At 43.5% G+C, this 24,034-nt stretch overlaps 1 protein-coding gene across 1 annotated transcript; it reads right to left on the bottom strand.

The window, feature by feature from the left end:
* Positions 1-1,839: 1,839 nt before the first annotated feature.
* CD9 (CD9 molecule) lies at positions 1,840-23,046 on the bottom strand. The gene is made up of 8 exons (XM_080631276.1): positions 22,895-23,046; positions 11,186-11,288; positions 8,411-8,508; positions 7,158-7,232; positions 6,116-6,208; positions 4,967-5,056; positions 2,887-2,970; positions 1,840-2,181 (listed from the first exon to the last, which is right to left on the bottom strand). The coding sequence occupies exons 1-8, from the start codon at positions 22,958-22,960 to the stop codon at positions 2,116-2,118; spliced, it is 675 nt and encodes a 224-aa protein (XP_080487402.1). The 5' UTR covers positions 22,961-23,046; the 3' UTR covers positions 1,840-2,115.
* Between the last annotated feature and the right edge of the window lie 988 nt (positions 23,047-24,034).

A 24,034-nucleotide genomic window follows, 5' to 3' on the forward strand; every position in this document is an offset into this window, starting at 1 on the left:
GGGGAATGGGGTAGGCATCACAAAATTATAAAGTGCTGCAGTAAACACTTTTGTTAAAGCAGCAATATTGCAAGGTAAAAGCTAACTCACTGAAGCCCCCATACAGCTTCTGTAGAAGGCAGCAACAGCAGATGATATAAACTTAAGTCTTCTGTATATTCAGTTGATCTGGATTTCAGTTTGATTGCTTCCTCTATAGCTGTTGTCCAAACCCATCTTGTGAGCTGAGGTGCTGAGCTTATAGCTTAATTCTCACCATAATAATTAGAACCCCTTGCATTTTCTTGGACACTGACACACACTACTAGTTCTGGACTAGAGCCATGTTGGATGCTGGCAACCTGCACACAAGGACCAATCATCATGGAGCAATAAAACCAAGGGTAGTTGAAGTCAGCAGTAAACTTCCATTATGGTTGACAGCAATTCACTCCAGCTTTTTCAGGTGCCAGGTTCAGTTTCACACCCAGAATTGCACAGCTGGAATGAAGCTACTTCTCAGTTCTGCAGCAGCTCAGGGACACGGTAGGTCTCAAAGTCCCATATGAGATTAGATTTTTCCCCTCTGTACTCTCATATATCCAAGGAGGAAAATTCGATCAGCTCCTTTCTGGAGTCATTCCAGTCCAAGACACACAAAAGCATGATTACCATTTGGCTTTTTTGAAATCCAGACTTTAAGGTGGCCTCATTAACACGTAACACTGCAATACATTACAGGAGAGGTGTATGGTTTGCATCAACCCTTAGACAAGTGACAGTGTGTAGCACAAAAGGTGGGCAATACGTTCATGCATTAGTCCAGAGCTGCAACCAGAGTCTGACCCTCAACAATTAAGGCCTCTCATAATAAATATCCACCTAATTTCAAGAGAAAGATGGGAATAAAGACTACTAGTAGACATTTGTAGTACCTAAAGGACAAAGACAAGAAGCTCCTAGGAACACAGCTGAGATATTTCAGTAGGTGAACACCAGATACAGGTATTGCACATCAACTTGCTGGTAAGGGTCAGAGTCCATAGGCAGCCTCCACCAGAAGGTTATTTTAGAGGGGAAAAAACAACACTTACACATTTAGAGTAGAAGTAGAGGACAAATTGGTAATTCTTTAGGCTAAAGATTCCACACTACTTTCTCTGTTACCTCCCATTTCCACTTTTAAACTGAAACAGGATAGTCACAGCTCTAGCTGCTGCAAGCAGCAACTGCAGAGCTGTACTTTTTCATGCAACTCTTTCTTCCACTTGGAAACCTGAGATTTGGCACATGTGCTGTAAGCTCTTGAGACTGTAATTCACTGGGGCTTTGGAGAAACAAAGCCAGCCACTGAGAAAAGTCCTGAGCATTACACTATGGGAATCTGCCTTGCCAAGGGACTGAGGCTATGTCAGATGCCAGGGGACACAGTTATGTCAGCAAACAGGCTGACAGAAGAAAGCCCAGCTGGCTCCAGGGTAGAGCCCAGCCTGTTCGCATTCAAGTACATCAAAGTATGCACTGCCTGCATATCACCACTGCAACAGTCATCCTTTGCCACCCTGCATGAATACAACAGCAAAAGTGTTAAGGCAGTAACATTTTAGGTATGCGATTAAGAGCTACTTTTGTTCACACACACCAAGGAAAGGAAAATGACGACACCTTCCCAAAGATGCTTTGACAGTAGTCTTCCATTCCTTGGAATTCCCTTCAAATATGACATTGGCATAGGAGTTATTTCCTGCTTTATACTAAAGCCCTAGTGATTTAACACTTGACACATTATGCAAGTTCAACTCCATGCCACACATCAAATAATGATTAATAAGCATAGTAAAACCTCCTCTCCCCCAAACACACAATACATCTCATTCTTTATTAAGTATCAAATTGTCTCCAACATAAATTACATCCAAATTATGTAAGTTTCAAGAAAGTCAGATATTTTATGTACAATATTTGTCTTGAGTCAGATATATCTTTATCATTTTAATCTATAACAAAAAGCAAACCTACATCAGTACCAAATAAAGCATTAAAAAGGTAACAAATATATAACTTTTTAGAAATGCTTTCAGAACGCAAAAGTTAATGACAGATTTTATAGTGCAGCAGTCTTGGGTTTTTTAGCTCTTAAACCATTTCTCTGTTTTTGCGGATAGCACAGCAGAGAACCATACTGAATATCATGCCGAAAATCTGTAAAGAAAGCAACCACATTAGAAACTGGGGGACCAAAGTGCTTCTTCTGTCAACATGGGGACAAGCATAGCCTCTGGGCTGGGAAAAGTAGCTATGTTAAGACTCTATTCTGCAATTCATGTCCCTTCTCCCTTCCTCTTTACCCTCAAATTTCACTCCATTCTCATGAATCCCCTTCATGCTCAGTACTTCAAAATAAGCAGCTATAAACCACTATCTCCTAAGAAGTCTTTGATCATCCTAGCAGATTTGCATCCATGTCATACTTTCCTTCAGAGAAGTCAAACAAAAATGTTTTAATTTTCTTACTAGCACTGTTATTTCAGTTCTCTAGTAGATCCTTAATAGTTCTAAAAGGAGAACAAAAAAGGCAAGGATCTCCAAGAGATATTAGTATTAAGTGGGCTGGCAACATGACCAATACATCTTCACCCTGTATTTATACACACACATGCACTACTGGTAACTTCACCATTACTAAACTACAAGGAGGCCGATCCTAATCCAAAGCAGAAGATGGGAGGTCCAAGACACCCAACCCTCTGTGCTGCCTCGGGGCCCTGCAGTACACACCCCAGTCCTGCTGGTACTTGTCATTACTGGAATGGGCTTGCAGGCTGCCATGTCAGGCACTGTTCAACAGACTTGTGCTGCAAATATCCTTTGGCCACACAGCCACCCTTTAAATAATCCAAAACTCACCATTATTATAGCAATGCCCAGTCCAACTGCTCCAATCACATTCAATTTTGAATTGAAGACATCATCAATGGCAGCAGGGCACGACTGAAAAGAAACAGACACATTAGTGTTTTATACATACAAGAGGGTCATTCCTGCTTGCTTGTTTGAGCTCGAGCCTGCCAACTGATGCTACACCTTTAACCAGGTCTGCTTGCATTAGAGATGAAGCTTTTGAAAACTGCTCTGAACTGGCCTTTATTTTCCACACAGAATCAGAGAATCAACTATGTTGAAAAAACCTTTAAGATCAAGTCCAACCATTACCCCAGGACTGCCAAGGCCACCACTAAACTGTATCACTGAGGGCCTCATCTACATGGTTTGTGAACACTTCCAGGAACAGCGATTCCACCACTGCCCTGGGCAGTCTGATCCAATGCCTGAGCACTCTCTCTGTGAAGGAATTTTCTCTTAAAGAGCCAGGAATGTTACAACACAAATTGGAGAAGTAACTCTACTCTTCAAGTACCTAAACTTCTTGACTGTGCCTTGGCTACAGCAGGATACCCTTGAGCAGGTAGATAAGGACCAGCACCAGTTGTACTAGAACTGGCTTGTTACTAATGGCTGTCATAATTTAATTTGCTGTATTGCTCAGCCCTTCCTGAAACAGATTGAAGCCACTCTTGATATTTCTAATTGCTATTGTAATTTTCCAGACATGGTAATGACAGGATTTCTTAAAGCGCATGCATACATGCTAAGCTGTGGGTAGTTTCATAGAAATGCCAGTTTGAAGCTCCTAGCACAACGAATTACCAGTGCAACTAGAAAAGTCAAATACAATCCTTTCCCCAGCAAAGACATATGGTAGCCAAGGAAAACAGCAAGGAACTTTTAGAAAGGTATAAATCTTTACAAGCCTGGTAGCTGGTCAAAGTCTCATCCCAACTCCTGTCCTACTTACTCCAGCAGCAGGCTACAGTGAGCTGGTGAAAGCTATTTTCTTTAGTTGTCCCTTACTGTCCAGAAGGAAAGACTGACTCAAGTATTAAAGGGATATATTGGTGAGAATTACTCAGTTAAATCAGAATATCAATACAGCAGTGCTTCTTAGAGGCACACAGATGAGCCACACCATTACATCCCTTTAATCTCACAGTCTGTATACTGTTTTTCTACAGTTGAGACTAGGCCATAAACAAACCACAAGATGAAGCCAACAGATGAAGCTTAAACACACTTAGCAGAATAAAGCCAAGCAATAAAACCTGCATGCTGTCTCAGCTACTTTCACATAGTCTAACTCATAGCAGATTGTATTGACAAGACTAAAAATACAGTCTAAATACAGATTTGAAGTGTTGCATGTGGTCAGTTATTTGAGGGCACAAAATCATCTGCAGCAAAAGGAACAATACAAGTAATACGAAAAAACCAAATTAAGTCATTAACTTGAATTCCTGCATCATAAGAAACTTATTTCTACAAGAAGACTCATGGAGGCTGTCCTGGAGCATGAAACAAAAGCAACAAGTAAGAAAGAGGAAAACAGGTAGTCAGGAACCATACAAGATGCCAGAGAGAGCTATGGCATACAGGCACCTTTGCAGCAATTATTTCAACAGGGGAATCACAATAGACAATTGGCTTCACAGTGACATAATCAACAGGCCACCAGTGCATTACCCTCCCTTTTCCTTGATAAAACTTCAGACCTGCTCCCACCTCATGCTCCCTAACCAAGAAGGAAGGCAACAGCTCCCATGCAGCACCAGAAAGTTGCTCTGGCAACAGGAGCAGCCAGAAGGAGAGCTTTCTAGCTTTTTCTTTTTAGGTGAAGTCTTATGCTGTCCATCACTCTAGCAAGTCCAATGACACATAGACCATGCATTTCCTGTGCAAGTTCAGACTTCCTGCTGACTTTGCTTGTTCTTTCCATAGTAACAGTATGTTGGTTTTCCACAACCAGACTGAATATAGACATAAGCTGCTAAGTGCAATATGGGTACTTCCCCAAGGACTAGAAGGGTTTACTCAGAAACATGTTTTTCATTCCACTCATTGGGCAGAACTGTTGAAGTAAGTTATGCTTTACCACTACAGAAAGCGACTCAACCATGGTCTTCTTTGGGCAGGTGTCCATGAACTGCTGCTCCAAAACTCCTGTAAGACCACAGCAGTCTAGCTACAAGAGAAAACAGGAGGAGAACCAGGTTAAATAATCCTTATTTTTGCTCTGCATTTGGAGAAAGAAATTACATCAGGTTATTACAGACCTTGTGCAAATTTGCTCAGAAGTCCTGCAATGTCCTGCCCCCCCTCTTTCCTCCCCCCGCTCCCAGAGGGATGGGGAGGAGAATCAAAAGAGTGTAACTCCCACAGGTTGAGATAAGAACAGTCCAGTAACTAAGGTATAACACAAACCACTACTGCTACCACCAATAATAATAATAATAAGGGAAATAACAAGGGAAGAGAATACAACCGCTCACCACCCACCGACCAATATGCAGCCCAACCCTAGCAGTGATCTCGCCCTTCCAGGTAACTGCCCCCAGTTCTACATCCTGGGCATGACATGCTGTGGTATGGAATACCCCTTTGGTTAGTTTGGGTCAGGTGTCCTGTCTCTGCTTCCTCCCAGCTTCCCCTACTCCCTGTCAGAGCATGAGATTCAAAGTCCTTGGTCAGAGTAAACATTACTTAGCAACAACTAAAAACATTGGTGTTATCAGCACTGTTCCCAGGCTGAAAGTCAAAAACACAGCGCTGCACCAGCTACTAAGACTGAGAAAAATAACTGCTACTGCTGAACCCAGGACAGTAATATAAGCCTAATTTTAAAAAGCCCATATTGCATAAAAGGAAAAGACTATGAAAGGAAGAGCCAGATCTCAAAGCACAGACATTTTGGTGACAGCTTGTACCTCTTACAAAGATGAACTCTTCACAGACATGCAGGTATGCATACTATGGTGCCACTAGATCAGCACCCACAGATCTAGAGTTTAGCACCTTGCTTCTGAGTTTTAGGAAAGCAAGAACTAGTTCTATGCATTTCAGAGGCTCAAAGGGACAAAAAGGCATACTGAATTCACTGACACTACACAAGTATCTCTGCAATTTGTTACTAATACAGATTGGTTTCTAGTTAGTTCAGTACTAGACATGTAAAGGGACTAGATGACAAAACAGTGTTAACAAGCTGCATTACTGTCTAGTTTAAGTATAACCGCATACTTACAGCTAACTGAAATGCTTTCAGGGTCTCTCTGGCAGGTGCTTGAGATCTCTTTTCATAGGTTTCCATGTAGAACTCCTTTAACTCTTCAATAACCTACAGGACAGCAGAGAGTTGTGGTGTACTATTGTCTTACCTTAGTATTATTATGGAAAACTCATTTTAAGTCAGTCATTAACAATTCTGCAACCTGCAACACCCATCCATTTGAGATGTAGAAACAGAGGGTGGAAACAGAAGGTGGACAGTATTTCTCACCCAGAACAGGTTAGCCTAACTGGTATACACCCTAGAAACCACACCTAAACAGATAAGATTCATTTTCCTTTCTAAAGCTCTGAGGTTCTATGAGGGAAAATACCAAATCTTTGCCCACTGGTTACATAAAGATATTCCCTATTCATTTACATACCCCAGAAGTTGCTATATTTCCCTCCTGTATAACATAAGCAGAAAAGCAACCCTGATCACCAAGCACCTTACTTCGAAAAAAGATAATCCTGACTGCTTGCAAGGGGACAGACCAAGCCAGTTATGTTTTAGCTGCAGAAACATTGAGCCCCTATCTGCCCTAGGTCATACCTAGAAATGGTAAAGTCTCAGTGATGGCCTGCCTTACTTCACGGCTTAACCAGGTACTGCCTGAAGAGCATTTCTAGCATGCAACACCATCTTGGATTGTGGCTTCTCAGCTACAGAATCATTATTAAAAAGGAGAGTTTAATTCCTCATATTGCTTTGCTACAGTGAATCTTCTTCCTCTCCCCCAAGTTCTCTGGGTAATCAGGATTTGACTAGTACAAATTTCAGTACAGAGCTAATTTTATGTGGGCACAGTTACAGAATTACAGAATGGCTGGAGTCAGAAAAACCTTTAAAGATCACCTACTCTAGACCCCCACCACAGGCAGGGGCATCTTTCACTAGGCCAGGTTGCTCAAAGCCCCATTCAGTCTATGAACACTACCAGGGATGAAGCATCCACAGCTTCTCTGGGCAACCTGTTCCAGCATCCCACCACCCTGCCAACTTCACAGCAACGTACCTTGTCTTTGTTCGCAAATCCCCAGATTGCAGCAGCAATTTCAAGGGCAAAAATCACAAAAAGGAAGAGGAAGAACTAGAAAAGAAAGATCACATTATTAAGACCATAGCACCACAAAACAGCATCATACACATATACTACAAGCTTTTCCAGTCCTCAAGTGTCCACCATTGCAGGAACCCTCCCTTAACCAGGTTCCAGGTGGAGGTCTGAAACATTGGTAAGACTAGGAAAGAAGCCACATTGCATTGGGTCAGCACTTCTTTCCAGGAGGATCAGAAAGCCTGGCAGTGTTTTCCAAGCAGAAGTTCTCCTTTTTGATCAGTGTTAATTAAAGCCAATCATTTGTTAACTCAGACTTTGAAGTTGCTCAGGTCACCCAGGCACATCAACAGCTGACACCAATTCTTGTCTCTGGTTTGCCACTCCTATTGCTTTAGGAGTCATTGCCTAGGAGCTTGCCATCAACTCCTAAAGAGCTAATGGTTACTACTTTTTTTGTGTATCCCATAAAATAGAAATAAGTGTTTGCTCTACATTTAATTGACTACCAGGTCCAAAACACAAGGCACTTTAAAGATAGGCTCAGAATTACAAAGGGCTAGAGACATAATTTTGCAAGAAATATATGAAATCAACTTCTTCCATGACACAAAAGGGAATTGTTTGTTCACCAGCTATAGTAGTAGTCTTTTATTAACTACATCTGGTTATTTGGATGAGTAGTTCCACAAGTGTGCAGATGTGCATGAACCCAGTCAGCTCTACTGGCCCCTCCAGTCTGAAAACAATGAGGTTGCTCTCCAGTAACTTGCTTGCAGAGCAGTTGTCAACTGGAAGAGCTCATCCTGTGATTATAAACAGTAGAGGCTTGTTGTTTCAAGGATCAAATATCACAGTTCTGGTCTCAAACATAACACAGCCTTCAGAGTTCAGGGCAAACTGTTTAATCAATAGCTTTACTCTTATCAATATCTTAGTCCTGTGTCCACACATATCCCTAGTCTTCATACTTCAGTGTCTGCATATGTCACTAACTCCTGAGGTCATCCTGTATTCAAACACAACAGGGACATTTGGATTTAGGGTCAGGAATGGAAACTATATTTAACACTTCAGTGTTATGTAAGTGACCAGGAGTTTAAACATTGTGGAGCCAAAACAACCAGCATCTACTGCCCTTTAACTGCACAGTAATGTTTTCCTTTCCTCACTATGCTGCTAAAAATTTAAACACTACTCTGAGCACTTACCAGGCCAAGCATACACTGAGATTCCTGCAATGCACCACAGCATCCCAAGAAACCAACCAGCATCATAAGCGCACCAGCTCCAATAAGGATGTAAACACCTAGGGAAGACAAAATCAGACACACATATACAGGCTAACTGAGACCTCAGCAGCAACGAATAAGATTAGCTGCTCCACAAAAAACATTTGTGATTTTTGACAAGGCTTAAGGTTCTTACTGAGGTGTTCCAAGCAAAAAACCCAAACAAACCAAACCAGGGGGCCATGCTTCATTTTCAAAGCAAACATCAACACTTACAGGAAAACTCATCAATAAATAAAAGTTTAAACTTGCAACAATTAATGTGTACCACCACTGCAGTTTCACAGGTTTTAGACAATGGGAAGATAAAGCCATCTAAGACAAGATGCAAGACGTTTTAAAACTGGCTCAGAGCCAGAGTTATTAACTTATCTTCAGATGAAGAGTATGTTACAGTTAGAGACAGCTGGAACTAGTGATATCAACATCAGAGAATTCTTGAAGCATGCTACCTCTAGGAGAATGGTTATTAAAAGGCATTATAATCATCTGTCATAAGCCTTTAAATGCTTTCTACTCTGCTTCTCCATCGGAAACACTGAATTGTTCCACCAGTCATGGTGGTAAAAGTCTACACTACCTAACTTAACAGCCTCTAAACTACAAGAAACTGTTTTCTGCCTTTGCAAAAGCACATACTTCTTCAAACCATTAATCAAGTGGCTGACCATGTAGACTACTCTGCCCTAAATTTAGGTAGCATGTTGGATAGAGGGCAACCATTTCTGAGCTGAGACCTCATTTATGTCAAATCTCCTCCTAGGCTTGGGAACTGCCAGCTTAAGCATTACAGCTGCTAGCTGGTGAGAGCAGCAAGATGCAGTGGGCAAAACAACTCCCAAAGGATGGCAAGAAACTGCTACTGGAGTGGTGAAACATGAGACAAAGAATTAGCACAAAGCATGTTAAATCAGTATGACATTTCTATCAATATAGACAGAAATACAATTCTGGCCTTCAGAGACCCAATCAATACTATTTAAAGAAAGCCATATGTAAGCATTTGCAAACAATATTTTCTAGATGCAAACCAGTAAGATTAGCTGCCAAAGTAAACATCTGCTTGATTAAGTGTATGTAAGTGATTAAGAGTGACATTTCTTATCAGCAGGAAATTCCGGCACCAAGTTCTTTTACCCCAGCTTAAACTTTTTTCATTTTGGGAAAAAAAAAAAAAAAAAAAGACCATCAGAACCTCTTATTTCAGTAGTATAGAAAGCTTTTGCCGTAACTTGCTTTGTTACGAGGTACAAATTGGCAGATTCTTTCAATTCCCCATTGTGAACTGCAGTCAGTGACTACTCTCAGAAAGATATGTTAAAACAATAATTCCTATTAAAGTTTCTTAAAACTCACTTTAGCCTATAGATATTTCAAGTAGGTTTCACTGGCTGCACTGAACCAGTAGCTTAAATATCACATCATAAAACATTTACGTTTTTAGGAGGTGAAAGAGTTGTTTTACACTACCCAAAATAAGACTTCTTAAATTTTCAGCTCAATTGCTAAGTTTAGATTTCTGCTCCTTTTCCAAAGAACAGTTAAAAGCAACTGGAAATCTTCCTGGCAGCTGCAGGAAGAACCCATTTTGCTACCATGCCAGCATATAAAGGGTGAAATACAAGCTCTCGCAGGTAAGCTGTCTGCTGTGGTTTCTTCATGAAGTCACAGAAGCATTTCAATAATCCCAACCTAACCACCCCATGAACAGCCAAATGATGCCATATAGGACACGGCAAATCAAGGTGCTACATGGATGCAAAATACGTACGTACAAGAATTGTCCAAATCAAAGACAACACACATAAGGTACGTATTTGGATTGCTTTCTTCCCAGTTGTTAGAGGTTTTCAAACACATCTACTCAGTTTCAGCAAAAGGGGCTCAGCACCTAGATGTAGCGACCACCAAAGCAGCATGTATTGCTCTGCTCAAACCTAAGAGTGAATGTAGGGATCAAAACTTTACACTTAGGATAAGGTCTGACTCAGGAATTCTTAGAACATAAGAATAGCAAGCTGAACATACGTGTTTGTTCCCCACTTAGTAATCCTGCAAAATAGAATACATCAAGGAATAACTTCTACCTGGCCTAACTGAAGCTACATTGATCTAGGCTGCCTACCATAGTTGCTCATATAGGCCAAGATATTTGCGCATCCTTTCCATTACATTCAATATACATTAGCATACATAGAGCTCTAAGAATTAGACAATATGCTCCTCCTGAGAGATGAAGTGATAGAGTTGTGGTTTTGGGTAGCTCAGGTTGGAGAGGAAAAAATTAGTTATTGATATCATCTGTGACTACTCAGTTTACAGTGAAACTTTGCTGACTCACTGTAAGAAGCATCAAGAGGAGACATCTTCTGTGTTTAGCAGGAGTCCCTGGGATTACAACACACTTACCAACAGCACCCAAAGAGGAACTGCAGGGTTTAAGCTGGGAAAAAGCTGAAGTGATACACAACACAAAGAGCCAAGGAACCACTAGTGTGACGCTGCTGCTGTCTGCGCAAGAGCTCACAAGAATGCCTGGCCCCTTGCACCAGCCAGAGGAAGCTGCTCTCCACCCTGCTGAGGCTATTCAGGGCTGATAGTCTTTAGCCTTCGAGGAAGGCTAAGGTTTCTAAGCAGCCTGGAAATCAGGGTGCAAAAGTGCAATCCATCACCACAAGCCATCTCCTAGCTTACCTGTGTAAAATGTTGTGTTGTTGGATTCCAGTTCAAAGATGCTTTTGGTCTGCGAATCAAACCGAAGCCATAGTCCAATTGCAAGAACGGCTGTCCCTGCAAGCTGTAACAACAAGTAAGCCATGTTAAATAATACAAATACATTCACTTTTGCATTAGTAACACCAGAAGTAAACACAGGATACAGCTCTGTTATTTAAAGAGGTGGTGACAAAGAACCAGCATAAAAGGACAGGGATACCAAAACAAGAACAAATTTAGTTCCTGACAGGAGGCATCTCATTGACAGATGCATTTATATATTAAAGTACAATGTCACATGAGAACAATACCATTCTTACTCTTTACTGAAAATGCCTGAGGTTTACCCAAGTGCCAAGTGTCAGTATTTCCAATATCCCCTCCACCCACTGTCTTATTCTGGGTGACTGCAATGACACTGCATGGCTTTGTAGTCTTAAATCTTCACACTGAAGGACAAGTGGATCAGAAGAAAACCCACCATGCAAGGCCAGATAAGTTTTAGCATGTGAAACAGACTGGTAAGAGTTCAGTGTACTACAGCAAGGAGTTTAGAAAGAGTGGTCTTTCTTGCAAAACAGGACAAAACCAATCCAGTAAGTTAACACACTAACAGGAAGAGGGAAAATACAGGCTGCTGAAATAGGAACATTGCTGTGTGCTGATCTGGAATGATGCAATCAAATTTTAGATAATATCTAGGTATATTTTATTATCTCTGCCTGTGTGTCTCCAGGTTCCTCTTAACATCAGTGGCTGTGTTTGCAGCAAGCCATTGTGTGTATAAATTAGTTTCTGGATGAAGTATCTGGAAGAAGGTATTGGAGAATTGTTGCAGTAAAAAGGGGATTGCACTCTGGTAAGGCAAGCACCAACAGTTTGCTTTGAACAGACTGAATCCTTCCAGTTTTAAAAGAAAAAAGCCTAGGGTTGTCTTGCAGGGAAAAGAGAAGCCAGTGCAAACTAGAAAGTTTGAGTGTGCTTCTCAGCACACTTCTCTCCCTTGAAGACCATTTAGCTATCAAAAAAACTCTACAAAAGTGAGATGAGGGCAAACACCATGCATTGAAGCAGACATTTAAAATTTAAACTTGAGAGTAAGCAACAAGCTTCGTAAGTCTAGAGCTTTGGTTAGGCAAAGCATTTATGAAGAGAAAAATCCAAAGCCTTCTCTGATAAGTTCCTTTGAGAAGGGAACAACATTCCTAATTTACCTCCAAGACACTGGAAAGTGTTTACTAATGTCAGTGTTCAGTGAGAATATGGAAAGGCATTCCCACAGAAAGCACCCATGAGTATACTCCTTCCACACCAAGCCCAACTTCCTCAGCCATGGGAGCCCTTTCTCATTATTGTGGGAGTATCACATTCAAGGATGGACACAGATTTGCTGCCCATGGCTGTCTTCTCTAACCTCCTAAGCTTGTTTACCAAATAAAACCATAGGGAGAGCTTTAGAGATTCACACAGCACAAGGGGCTGAGCAAGAGTTTAAGGGAAGGTATATCCCTTTGTAGCTTCTCAGCAGAAAGGGTCCCAACTGAAGTGCTAAAGGGCTCAGCTATCAGTGAAGAAAAGCAACAGGTCAGCTGCACGAGAAAAACCAGCATTTCTTGTGTGGCAGGCACCCGACTCTCAAGCCTGCCTCAAAAGAAGAGCTGCAGGGTTCTAGCTGGGAAAAAGATGAAGTGATACACCATGCAGAAAGAGCCAAACCCAAACAGAGATTTCCAGACACATGCAAAAACGCTTTGTTGGTGTCACAGGTGTGTAGGTGCAGGCTTACTCACAAAGCACACAGCAAGAACAAAGCCTGCATATACCTGCCACTTTCCTTGTTAGGGCTACGCTGACAGAACAATGTTAAATTATGCTGAAGAACCTTAGTAGCACACAGTATGTCACAACAGCGTTATTTCAATTTACTGTGCCACAGCAGTACCAGAAGGGAAGGGAGAGGTGCAGCAGGGACACTGGCAGAGAGAAGGGTTGCTGCTCTACCTGCACTCACTGCTACAGCATCACTTGTAAAAGCCTCTGCAATCTCATCTCACTTCATTGCCCAAGTTCAGAAACCAGAAGTACTTAGTGATGGAAAAAACACCCTCATGCACTGTTTCTAGCCTACTGTTAAGTCACCCAATATTAAATAATACTCTGCTTGAGACTCACTTTCTTGGCTCAAGCACTCTTCAGCTTTTACAGACATCCAGATCAACAGCATTAGAAGAAACCTACATTCCCTGCTTAAAACAAGCAAAACGCTAGGAACTCATGAATTGCAAAGTCAGAAGCCTGAGCACATGCAGCTGTCTGCTTCTACCTGTGTTTGTGGTTTGACAAGTCTCAGTGTTCAAATAGAGCTCAGGGGCAAAACTGCACATTGAGCACAGCAAGGGGACTGCAAATCTAAACCCCAGGGCTGATCCCCCAGCAGACCTTTAAGGCCAGAGTATTCAAACTGAGAAGAAAAATCTAAGCTATGTTACAACCGTGCAGATAATCTTACAAGTCTCAGCCTTCTGCTTTGCTTGATGACCTTTTCCAAAAGCAAACTGGGAGAGATCACATACCTAATATCATTCCTTTCAAAAAACAAACTTAACTTTGGGTGTTGGTGGGGAAAAGGTTAAGTGGCATGTTTTCCCCTTGGGAAAGCAGCCAATCTGTGAAAAAGTTAAGATGAGTACACAGAGGCAAGAGACTTACGAGATCATAGAACAGCAACAATGCCAGGGATCTGCTCCACATCATAAAAATTGGTAAGGTTAAAGTGATGATTCTGTCCATCATGGACTAAGGGGAAAAAAAGCAGATCCTTCTTGCAAGAAGAAAAGTGATGTTTTGTTTGAGGAAAGCATACTTGTGTTTTCAGTTCATGCTCTCCTTACCCACAATGACCACTGCACTAAAAAAAAAGGTACTTTTAAAGCAGAAGGCAAGAAAGTAATTTGAAGCCTCAAGTTTCCATCAAAACAACAAGAGACCAGGGCACCAACACCAGCCTCAGAGGAAAAAGCAAGCACTTCCCCACGGGCACCACTGCAACCGGCAGCATCGCAGACCAATCTGATACAGCAGAGGCTGGTACGCAGCCACCTCTCTGTTCACCCATGCTGGGCCAGTAGCTTTGGGCAGCTTTGTCAAGTGGTTTTGGTAGCTGTGGTTTTCCTCCCCAGGAAAGGGGGGGTGCAGGCTCCCCTGCCCAGGTTGCATGGAACCATATCCACTGAAGAGCTGGTTGCTGGGTTTTTAACCCAAGTGTTTTCCCAATCTAACAGATCAGATGACCTGTTCTGTCACAGGAGTTGAGTAATACAGGATATTAGTAAGATCTATCCTGTGCTGAAAGAAATTTAACAGAAAAAGAACAAAACTGTTTTCCTGAAACTTACACTTCATGCGCAAACCCCTACAAAACTAGGAAGACAGCAGGTTTGTGTGCTTATGAAATATTAAGTAGTATGTTTCTGTAGTAGCAAGTACAGGAAAGGGAACTCTGAAGGTAGAGGGTTTTACCAATCTGACTAAAACATGAAGGGTACTATTCACTCCCTGTATTGTAAGAGTTTGTGGCAGTGATTCTCCTGCATGTCCTGGCACAAGTATGCTACCAACATCTCTGCTCAAGCTAAGGAGGCTTCCTTGTGCTTCCCCTAACCACTACAAAAGCATCTTAGAGCTCCCAGCAAATTTCTGCTTGACTTCATTATAGAATACATACATGACAGCCATAAGCCAAGCAAAGGTCATTCCTTCTCTAGTCTGATGGAGACTCCTCGTTGCTTTTTGCATCACATGCAAACGTGACCCATTGCCTCACAGGCTCTACCCTTGCATGCATCTTTCTGCCTGCTGTGACAGGAAAAAAAAAAGCTTTTCCTGATCTTTGTTTCTTACACAGCCTTGCACCTTCTCTAATAAGCCTCTTGTGCAGGACTTACCTTCTCCCGCCTATTCAGACCCCCCCCACTGACAAATACCTTCTCCAAAGTCAGCCCTTTCCATCTCCCCCTTCCAAAATACATGTTTTTTCCTCTGATCATATCTAAGGATGTGTCCCATTATTTACCTTTAATACTCTGCTTTCTTTTACCCTTCTGTGACAAGAGATAACTGACAAAGGATCAGTCCACTGCAGAGGGCAGTCACTATATTCTTGAGATGAGAAACAACCTGTCCATTCTGGAGGCAGAAGCAATATAGACCACTCTGCCTTCCCTCACCGTACTTACTGATTTCAGCATCAACTCGGAGCATTCAGTGCTGAGGCACACTATCAAGCAATTCCCACTGCATTTTTTCCTCCTTTAACACCTGAGTTTCACAGATATGATCTCCTAGCAGAGGTCTTGCACAGGAATAATTAGATTTTGATAGTGGTGTAAACGCACATCAAAAGACTCTGCTTTTCAAACAAATTCCAATCTTTGTTAGCATATCCCATGATACAGCAGTGCATGACAGTACTCTGGGAAGCTGGAAAGTTTACTCTGGGTTTAACCACTATTTTGCAAGGACCATTTTGTACAGTTCCTTCTGACTTTATCACCTTGACCCATCTTGAGAAAGGACAATCCCCTGGCAAGTACCTCACTTGCTGCAGACACCTTAATGCACACTGCAGAAGAACCACCTCTCAAGGGGCTCAAGGTCCAGGCAGTTATCTAGCCCTTAGAGCTTAGCATATAAAGCTTTGAAAGGGGTGTGTCCCCCCAGCATCCACCAGGTTACCTTCAACAGCATGTAGGCAGGGACAGGGAAGAAATGAGACACTGCAATAACTCCTGATATAGCGATCAAAGCATGTAAGAAAAGGCCTTTGTAAGGAAACCATGGATTCTATTTCAGCACATATTAGGTGAAGCTTATATCCAACTTCTAACAAGTTTATGGCATTACCTCTAGCAGAAGGTAAATAAATGTGTGGAAATAATGACAGTTTGTAAAAAATAACTGCTCTTTTCAGTGCTGTCAGCTCAGCATAGAATCAATAACAGTATTGACAGATGCATTCTCGAAGATGATGTCAGGTTCTATGTGATTGTTGCTTACATAGGTTTTACCCAGGGCACAGCAAAGTACACTGAGAAAAGCCACTATCTTCCCTTCTTCTCATAAACTGGTAAAAACTTTTAGCTAAAATCTGACTCAGACCTTCTGCCTCAACAGACAAATAACTTCTTCCCGACTGACCAAGACTGGATTAACTAAACCAGGGCCAGATATATAATGTTGCAAAGTACATGGGCAAAGAAACTGAGAACATTACAAGCAGTAGAACTGTCCATTTGTCCTGTTACTTGCTGGTACTCTATAAATAAAACACCATAAACAGTAAGTACAGATGAGGCTCAACATCAATCTAAACCCTTAATTACAGGATTAGTGTTACCCACTAACAGCATATGTTTTCAAACTTCTTTTAAAAAGCTTTCCTAACAGATGTGTAGTGAGTGCTAGCAGTTATATAAGAAATTGCAGCTATTCTCAAACTCCTTTAAAAAAGCAGATTGGAAAGGAAGGATTTTTTTTCCCTGCTTAAAGTAGTTTCAAGAATGTTGTGGGCTAAGTTAATGTCACAGCATTAATTGCAATAAAATGGTGCTCCAGTACAGTAGGAGCAGCATTACAGAATTCCTGAACCATGGCCAGGCCTAGTGCCCATTTCATACAAGTTCCTATTCAGAAGCCAGTCTACTATATTAGCAATTTAAATTGCAAATAGGAGCTAGGACTGCTAGAACTCTAAAGTACAAGTAGCTTCACATCAGGTTTCTCAAGGCAACATCCTCCACTCCTAACTTCACAGCACTTAAAGAGTTAAAATACATTGTGCTGAGCCCAAGCAGCATTTTGATTCATACACACTGCAGTCAGCAAGTAAATCGATTGATTACAGAAAACAAAAAGTAATTTGTTTTTCGTATGTGTGCACATATACACACACATGCATATTCCCTTATCCATCCTGCAGGTCCTCTTCTCCACTTGAGCAAGGAAGACCCTCTGCAGTAGTCAGAGCACCAACCTGCTACTGGCTGTTCCTGGTGCAACATGAGCAGATGAGATTATGGCTCAGAACAAAGTCACTGGTTATCTTCAAGTTACAGAAGGCCTAATCTAGCTAATTTTACTTTAGCAGGCACTCCCTTAGGCAAATGCATTTGTTTATATAGCAGAAAACACTCTAAAGAGCAGAGTGCCAGGACAAGACAGTTGCCTTGCAGTGTAAAGGAGCAAGAAAATAATTGCCATAACACTCAACATGAACTCTGACTGCATGGTACAGCACTTCTCTGCCTCTAATATATTAAATTATAAATATTAGCAGCAGATGCTTGTGTTCTACAAAATTCACAAGGGGAAAAACACAGCATTTAAGTTTAATGATGCAAGCCTTTGCTTTTGTTCACCAGCAGAAAGCCAGTGGGAGAACACGCAGGCACATGCTCCATATGTGTGGCCATGCTAGGCTCCTGCCCAACACACACTGAGCTGCTCAGAAGCCAATAGTGTTTATTAGGAAAAGACTTTGTCACCAGGGCCAACAAGCCTGAGCAAACCCTGCAAGTTAAGGGAGCTCAGCCAGAGGTAATCACTCATTACACTGCTCAAGGTAATCAAGCACACACACTAAGGTTGTTCAAGACCAGCTTTGCTAAGATCACTCCACTGCTTGGGTTTAAAGCACATAACATGACTTTTGCATTGACTTCTTGCCAAGTTTGAGAGAGCCTGGTAGAAAAAAATATGTAAATCTTTGTATTAGTTCTGTACCAACCTCAACACCTCCCTCCCCCACTCCAACCCCAAAACCTTCAAAGACCTGAACTGATACAGCTTTCATTACAGACCAAACCAAATCAAAGATGCCAGGGGCAGCACTAGCAACACAAGAACTGTATGCAAACCCAGATGAGACTATACCACCCTGACAAAAACAGCACAACAGGAGCTAGGAGCCTGGTGTCTGCAGCAATACTTGAACCAACAGGAAAACGCTGCCACCCCTCCTTCCCAAACTTCAGAGGGGAGTGGATCCCCTTACTGATCTATTCAAGCATACTAGTAAAAACCATTCCTTACAAATGCAATGGTCAGCCAGACTTCATAAGCATTTGTAGCAGCCATTCATGAGCACACTCCCTCTTCCAATCAGGCCACACGCACATTCAAACCAAAGCTCTGGAATCCCAAAAGTTTCAGAGGATGCCATACGAGCTAGATACATGCCCGGCCTTACCAACTGGAGAAAAAGTCATCAGACCGGTTATGATCACAATCTAGCACAGCAATCTACAAGGGGCCTCCTCAGGAAGGGTTATCAAAAGGCAGAGAGTAGCATTTCCCAGGACTAGCCTCCCTGTTCACATGCTGGGCACTAAACAGGTTGTGCAGAAACAGAGACAGTACTTTTAAAGAAGAAAAAAATTAACATAAAACATGTTTTTTAAAACATAAAACAAGCACAGCATGTTAGCCAGGTATGCTTTCAATCACATGCTCCACAACATCTACTGGGTATAAAGCACAACCACTGTCCCAACAGCTATACCTTTTCCTTCTGAAACTTCCTCTTTACAGACTTAACACCCCTCAGTTCTTATCAACTTTTTCAATACAGTCAGGTCCAACCTGGCCAGTTGGGATCCTACAGACCTCTAGCACATTTTCCTCATCATTCCCACACTGAAGAATCCCAATTCACTCATAGTTCCTGATAGCAAAACCCCTCCTCTTCCTTTTCCAAAAATCACCAAGCTCTACAACATTCCCTTCGAGGTAGACAGAAGACTAGAGCAGTCCACAGCATTGCAGGACATCACCACACCATGAATTTATGCAGCGTCACCACCTTCCCTCTTCTCTACATCTTTTACTTGTGAAGCAGTTTTCCTCTTGCCACTGAACACTCACCTGGTGCTTTTGTGAATCCATCACAGACCTTTTTCTCCCAAATCATCATTGCTCTGTTGAAGAAGCTGCCCCTGAACCAACTATTTCACAACTCCAAGCTGCTTACTACTCATGCTAACGCACATTACCCGATGCCTACCTTTGGCATATGTCACATAGCCTGCTACATGAGCATGCACTCATCTTCAGCACTGCTTGGAATGAATGCTGCACAAGCACCAAAGTGTTACCTCACATGCTTGTCCAGATTAGGTGGGACTGCTCTAATCACCACTCAGTTCAATCCTCCATGTCAGCTCTGCTACTTCTCTCCACTGCAACAGATCTTCACCTCATCTCAACCCTGCTTCTGCTCAATAGGCATTTCATCCCCACCAAGATCTTACTCCAGAACTGCTGAGTCTTTTTTAGGAGCTCTGCGATTTCCAGGAGACACTGAACAAGTGAACTAACATCAACCAGCCCTTGCCTCTAAGCTTCATGAAGTCCAGCTGCCCCGCACAGTAGCCATTCTCTCTTCTCCAACATCAAAGATCCATGTGTACATCAATTTTTTACTTTTAAAGAATCTTCTCTGCTTCTTCCAGAAGCACCATGTATGCCGCTCTCTACATACACCAGAATATTATAAAACAAAACCCAGCCTCAAATTGACTGCGTTCCAGCCTTCCAGCACCGAGGTGGGTGGTGAGCAAAGGTTTTACCTAATCACAAGGCATTTATAGTTCTGAAGTAACTGTTGTGTGTGACCCTGCAAAGATATTAATCAGCAATTGCTGTTGTTGTTTCACCACCTTTTCATCAAAAGGTCAATTCAAGCCTATGAGAGATTCAGAATCAAAGGCAGGTTATGGCACAAAACTTCCCCAAGGTATTCCCCAAGCATCACCAGTAAGGGAAAGTCCCACAGAGCAACACTTACACCTGGACTGACCACTGCCTCTAAGGATCTCTGGGAAGATCCCTGGTCCTCATGGGTCTGAAGAGAGATATTTTAGTTGGGTTTGCTTCTGCAAGTTATTCCCCTAAAGCTTTCCTTTGGCTAGCTTTATCTTTGTATTTGACACACCAATATTTATCAACCTTATCTCGTTCTCTGGGACACAGCTTCAACTCTCTCTGAGTTTCCCAATTCTTATTTTTATACCAAGTTGTTTCACATTTTCTGCTTCCCCTCACCCTTGCCCAAGTCACTGATGGAAGCAAATACAAGCATGCATTCTACAGTTACCTGCAGGTTTGTTGCAGACTATTTATATTCCTCAGCTGTCCTTTTAGGGCAGCTTATTTTAAAAAGGAGATATCTTTTGAACTTCATCACAGTTTCACAGGACCTTTTAGAGTCTCTTGCTCCAAAAGGTGCATTAAATCGAACTACAATACCATCACCATTCCCAAGTAGTGCATGGACAATAGAACCCCACACCCACGGACTACTTAAAAGCAAGCAAAGGCTTGTCCCTCCTTTTGGGAGGCAGGTTCCCAAGGCCAAGAGCCAGTCGCTGATTACGCTTTAAATTTTAGGGTCAGAATGGCACTCAGGCACACCACTTTTGCTCAATCTATTTCCATTACTTAATAGATTTTCACATCTCCAGTGCCATATTAAAGCCTTCGCATTAGGGTTGTTCCTGCCCTCCAGTGCTTCCCGCTCCAAGACACCCTTCTTTTTACAGTGTTCATCAAGGCCTAACAATCTAAAATAGCCCAAGATATTGCTACTTTATTCCTCTATAGAGGACATGAGGTTCACTAACACCATACTCTAAACTCTCTTCAACGGTTTTGTTAGGGCACAAATACATACAGTGAGCCCTGAAAGCCAAGGACTAATCCAGCCAGTCTACAAACACTTACCTCTGGCTAACCAAAGCTGTGTGCATTTACTGCCTCTTGGTGCTTCTTGCCACTTGTTGGTATACACATAGGGAAAGGAGCATCCAGGGATACTCATAGAGAAAGGAGAATCCATCTCCTTTTAATTCTTCATTTTCTTACTCTTTCTCTTCCTTCTCCCACATCCTATACAGCCCTCTGAGAGGGCCACTTGAAAAGCATCACCCTCATGGCTGCGCTGAGCAACAGCTCTACTCAGGGCAGCTGTACCAGCCTACATGTGGTGCAGACCAATTCCCCACCACCATTTTTCCTCCCTTCCACCCTCTTGACAGGTCAAGCCTACATCCACACTTACTGGGCACCCAAAGGTGAAAGTAAAGCTTCCGAGCTTTATTACCATGACACCCCCAGGCAACAGGTACCTCCTGAGCTACATAATGTGCCCTGTTCTCAGCCATGGGCTCCAGACAAAGTGGCAATGCTCACATTAAGAGCATCTTGGAGGCAATGCCTTTGCCACAGCAATAGCTCTTGTGCTGTAACATAGTTTGTAGGAAGTCTGTAGCTTTAAAAAGAAATAAAAAATGACCAGAAAGTAAGGCGTATTTCCTGTGGTTTCAACAGGACATTTAGCACCTCCCTGACCCAGAGGTTTCAGCCAGGGCACTGTTAGGCTTTTCTCTTTCCTAGTTACAACTTTCCGAATATACCTCCCCCACTCACCCTCCTGGTGAGTCTCAGGTGGCAATGCATGCCTTCCTGTACCTTTGTAAAGTTCCTCTGCACAACCTCCCTCAACTGCATCCCAGTTCCACTTCCTTACTTTGCTGAAAGCTATTTTTGAGCGATCACAAGTGTTTTATCTGTTTGCATTGCACCTTCCGGCCATCCCATGCGCAATATTCTAACTGACTCCAAAAGTGGTTTCTTTCCACAGCTCCGACTTAATTTCTCCACATCAGATGGTAAAAAGTAGTCACATAGACATTTCTTCACTGTAGCGGACAGCCAGGAGAAAATCCATTTTTCGAACCTCGCACTTCACACCTACTGTATTAGGCACATCCTTGTGTACTTTTCCATAAGGCAGAAGATGCCAAATTCAGACATGTACACCCCAAGTGCTTGAGAAGCACCTCTCAATTAAGCCATGCTTTCTGACGCAGCCTGGCAAACAAGAGATAGTCCTGCGGAAAACTGCCCCAGCGATGATTCCTACTTACAGGGGCAGTGTGCTTCTACAGATTAAACTACTTCAGGATTTTCTTTACAAGACGCTGCCTGGAAGATAGGAGGCAGAAGCCACAGCTCCAGGCGAGGCTCTCACTAAGATGAGTTCACACGCACGACGACTGCAAGCGCTGTAACTTGCGAGGAACCGGCTTCCAGACCGCGTTTACAGCCGTCGCGCCGGAAAAGGCCAGGGAGAAACAAGTACAACCCGCAAAGAGTTTCAGGGCGAGCGCCGCGTGTACTGCTGGGGTGGGAAGCGCTACCCCCCCGCACACGCTAACAGCCAGGACACACACCTGCCTTACCGAATCGCGGCCCTACCACCACACGCACAAACACAGCACCTAAACCGGACAGCGAAAAAACCCGCCCGCCCCGGCGGGGCCGGCCAGGGCAGAGACACATCGAGACACCGCTGGTGCCGCCGCCCCACTCGGGTATCGCGGCCACGCCGGGGAAACCAACGCGACAAGAGGGAGAGGAGTGGGGCACAAGGGCCGTGCACCCACACCTTTCCTCCCGGGAACCAGGAAAGTAAGGGAAGAGGTGAAACCAAACAACGAAAAGCTCCAAACAAACCACCGCTCCCGGCGCTTCGTCCTTCCCCCGACCCGCTCCCCTCCAGCTCCCTCCCGGACAGCCGCACCGAGCACGTCTCGGCCGCAGCGCGCCCCAGTCCGGGAGCGGGTCCCTCACCCAGAAGATGAAATTGAATCCGAAGAGCAGGTACTTGATGCACTTGGTGCCTCCTTTGACAGGCATGGTGGCAACGTGCAGCAGCAGGGACGGCAGCAGCAAAGAACACTCTGCCTGAAGCCACTCCTTAAATCCGTCTCTGCCCAGGTTTGTCCCGGGCTTCCCCCGCCCCGCGGCTGCCCGGCCTCTTGCCCGGCCCTCTCCCCGCCCCGCATCGGCCGCCCATCGACCTGCCCCCGCCGCCACCCGCACCTGCTGCCTCCCCGTCCCGCCCCGCCCCGCCCCGGGAGCGGCCGCCTCCCGCCGCTGCCTGCCCTGTGAAGGGATGGGGGGGTCCTCTAGGGGTCCTGTACCCACGGCCCAGCCGCCGTCCCGGGGAGGTGGTTCAGTGCTGCAACAGGCGAGTGTGCGAGCACATGGGAGGTGGATGGGTTGCGGCTGTGTGTGTTATAAGCACGCTATTGTTCGGCCTGGAGAAGAGAAGGCTCCGGGGAGACCTTAGAGCAGCTCCCAGTGCCCAAAGGGGTCTACAAGAAATCTGGAAAGGGACTTTTTACGAGGGCAGGTAGTGACAGGACAAGGGGAAACGGATTTAAACTGAAAGAGGGTAGGTTTATATTATATAATAAGGAAGAAATCCTTCACTATGAGGGTGGTGAGGCACTGGCACAGGTTGCCCAGAGAAGCTGTATTTGCCCCATCCCTGGCAGTGTTCAAGGCCAAGCTGGGTGGGGCTTGGCGCAACCTGGTCTAGTGGAAGCTGTTGCTGCCTGTGGCGGGGGGTTGGAACTGTATCATCTTTAATGTCCCTTCCAACCTAAACCATTCTATGGTTCTATGAATTTAGAAAAATTGGGTTGAATAAGTTTCAACCCACCAACTGGTCTGCGGTAACCAGTTGTGCACATGCCCTTAGGTTACCCCAGTTGTGAGACAAAACATTAAATTTCAGTAAAAATGAAGAATTGCTCTTTGATTTTAATGGGAAGTTCAGCACTCAGCCCCAGAGTCTGTTAGCTCATGAATGACAACTGAGGGCTTGTACCTTAATTTAATACAATGTGACTATACAGTCATCAGCTATCCAGAGTCAAAAAAAAAACCCAAGCAGAACAGAAAGAAGCGACTTACTGAAATGCA

Source organism: Psittacula echo (genome assembly GCF_963264785.1).
Source record: "Psittacula echo genome assembly, chromosome: 1".
Lineage (NCBI taxonomy): Eukaryota > Metazoa > Chordata > Aves > Psittaciformes > Psittacidae > Psittacula > Psittacula echo.

What these genes read in the sequence shown, in the direction of transcription:
- CD9 (XM_080631276.1), bottom strand. Translation starts at nt 22,960, where the DNA reads ATGCCTGTCAAAGGAGGCACCAAGTGCATCAAGTACCTGCTCTTCGGA. An exon ending in CAACACAACATTTTACACAG is followed by an intron (nt 8,509 to 11,185) that starts GTAAGCTAGGAG and finishes TGTCTTCCCTAG; the next exon opens with GTGTTTACATCCTTATTGGA. An exon ending in TGGGCATTGCTATAATAATG is followed by an intron (nt 2,182 to 2,886) that starts GTGAGTTTTGGA and finishes CTTTCTTTACAG; the next exon opens with ATTTTCGGCATGATATTCAG.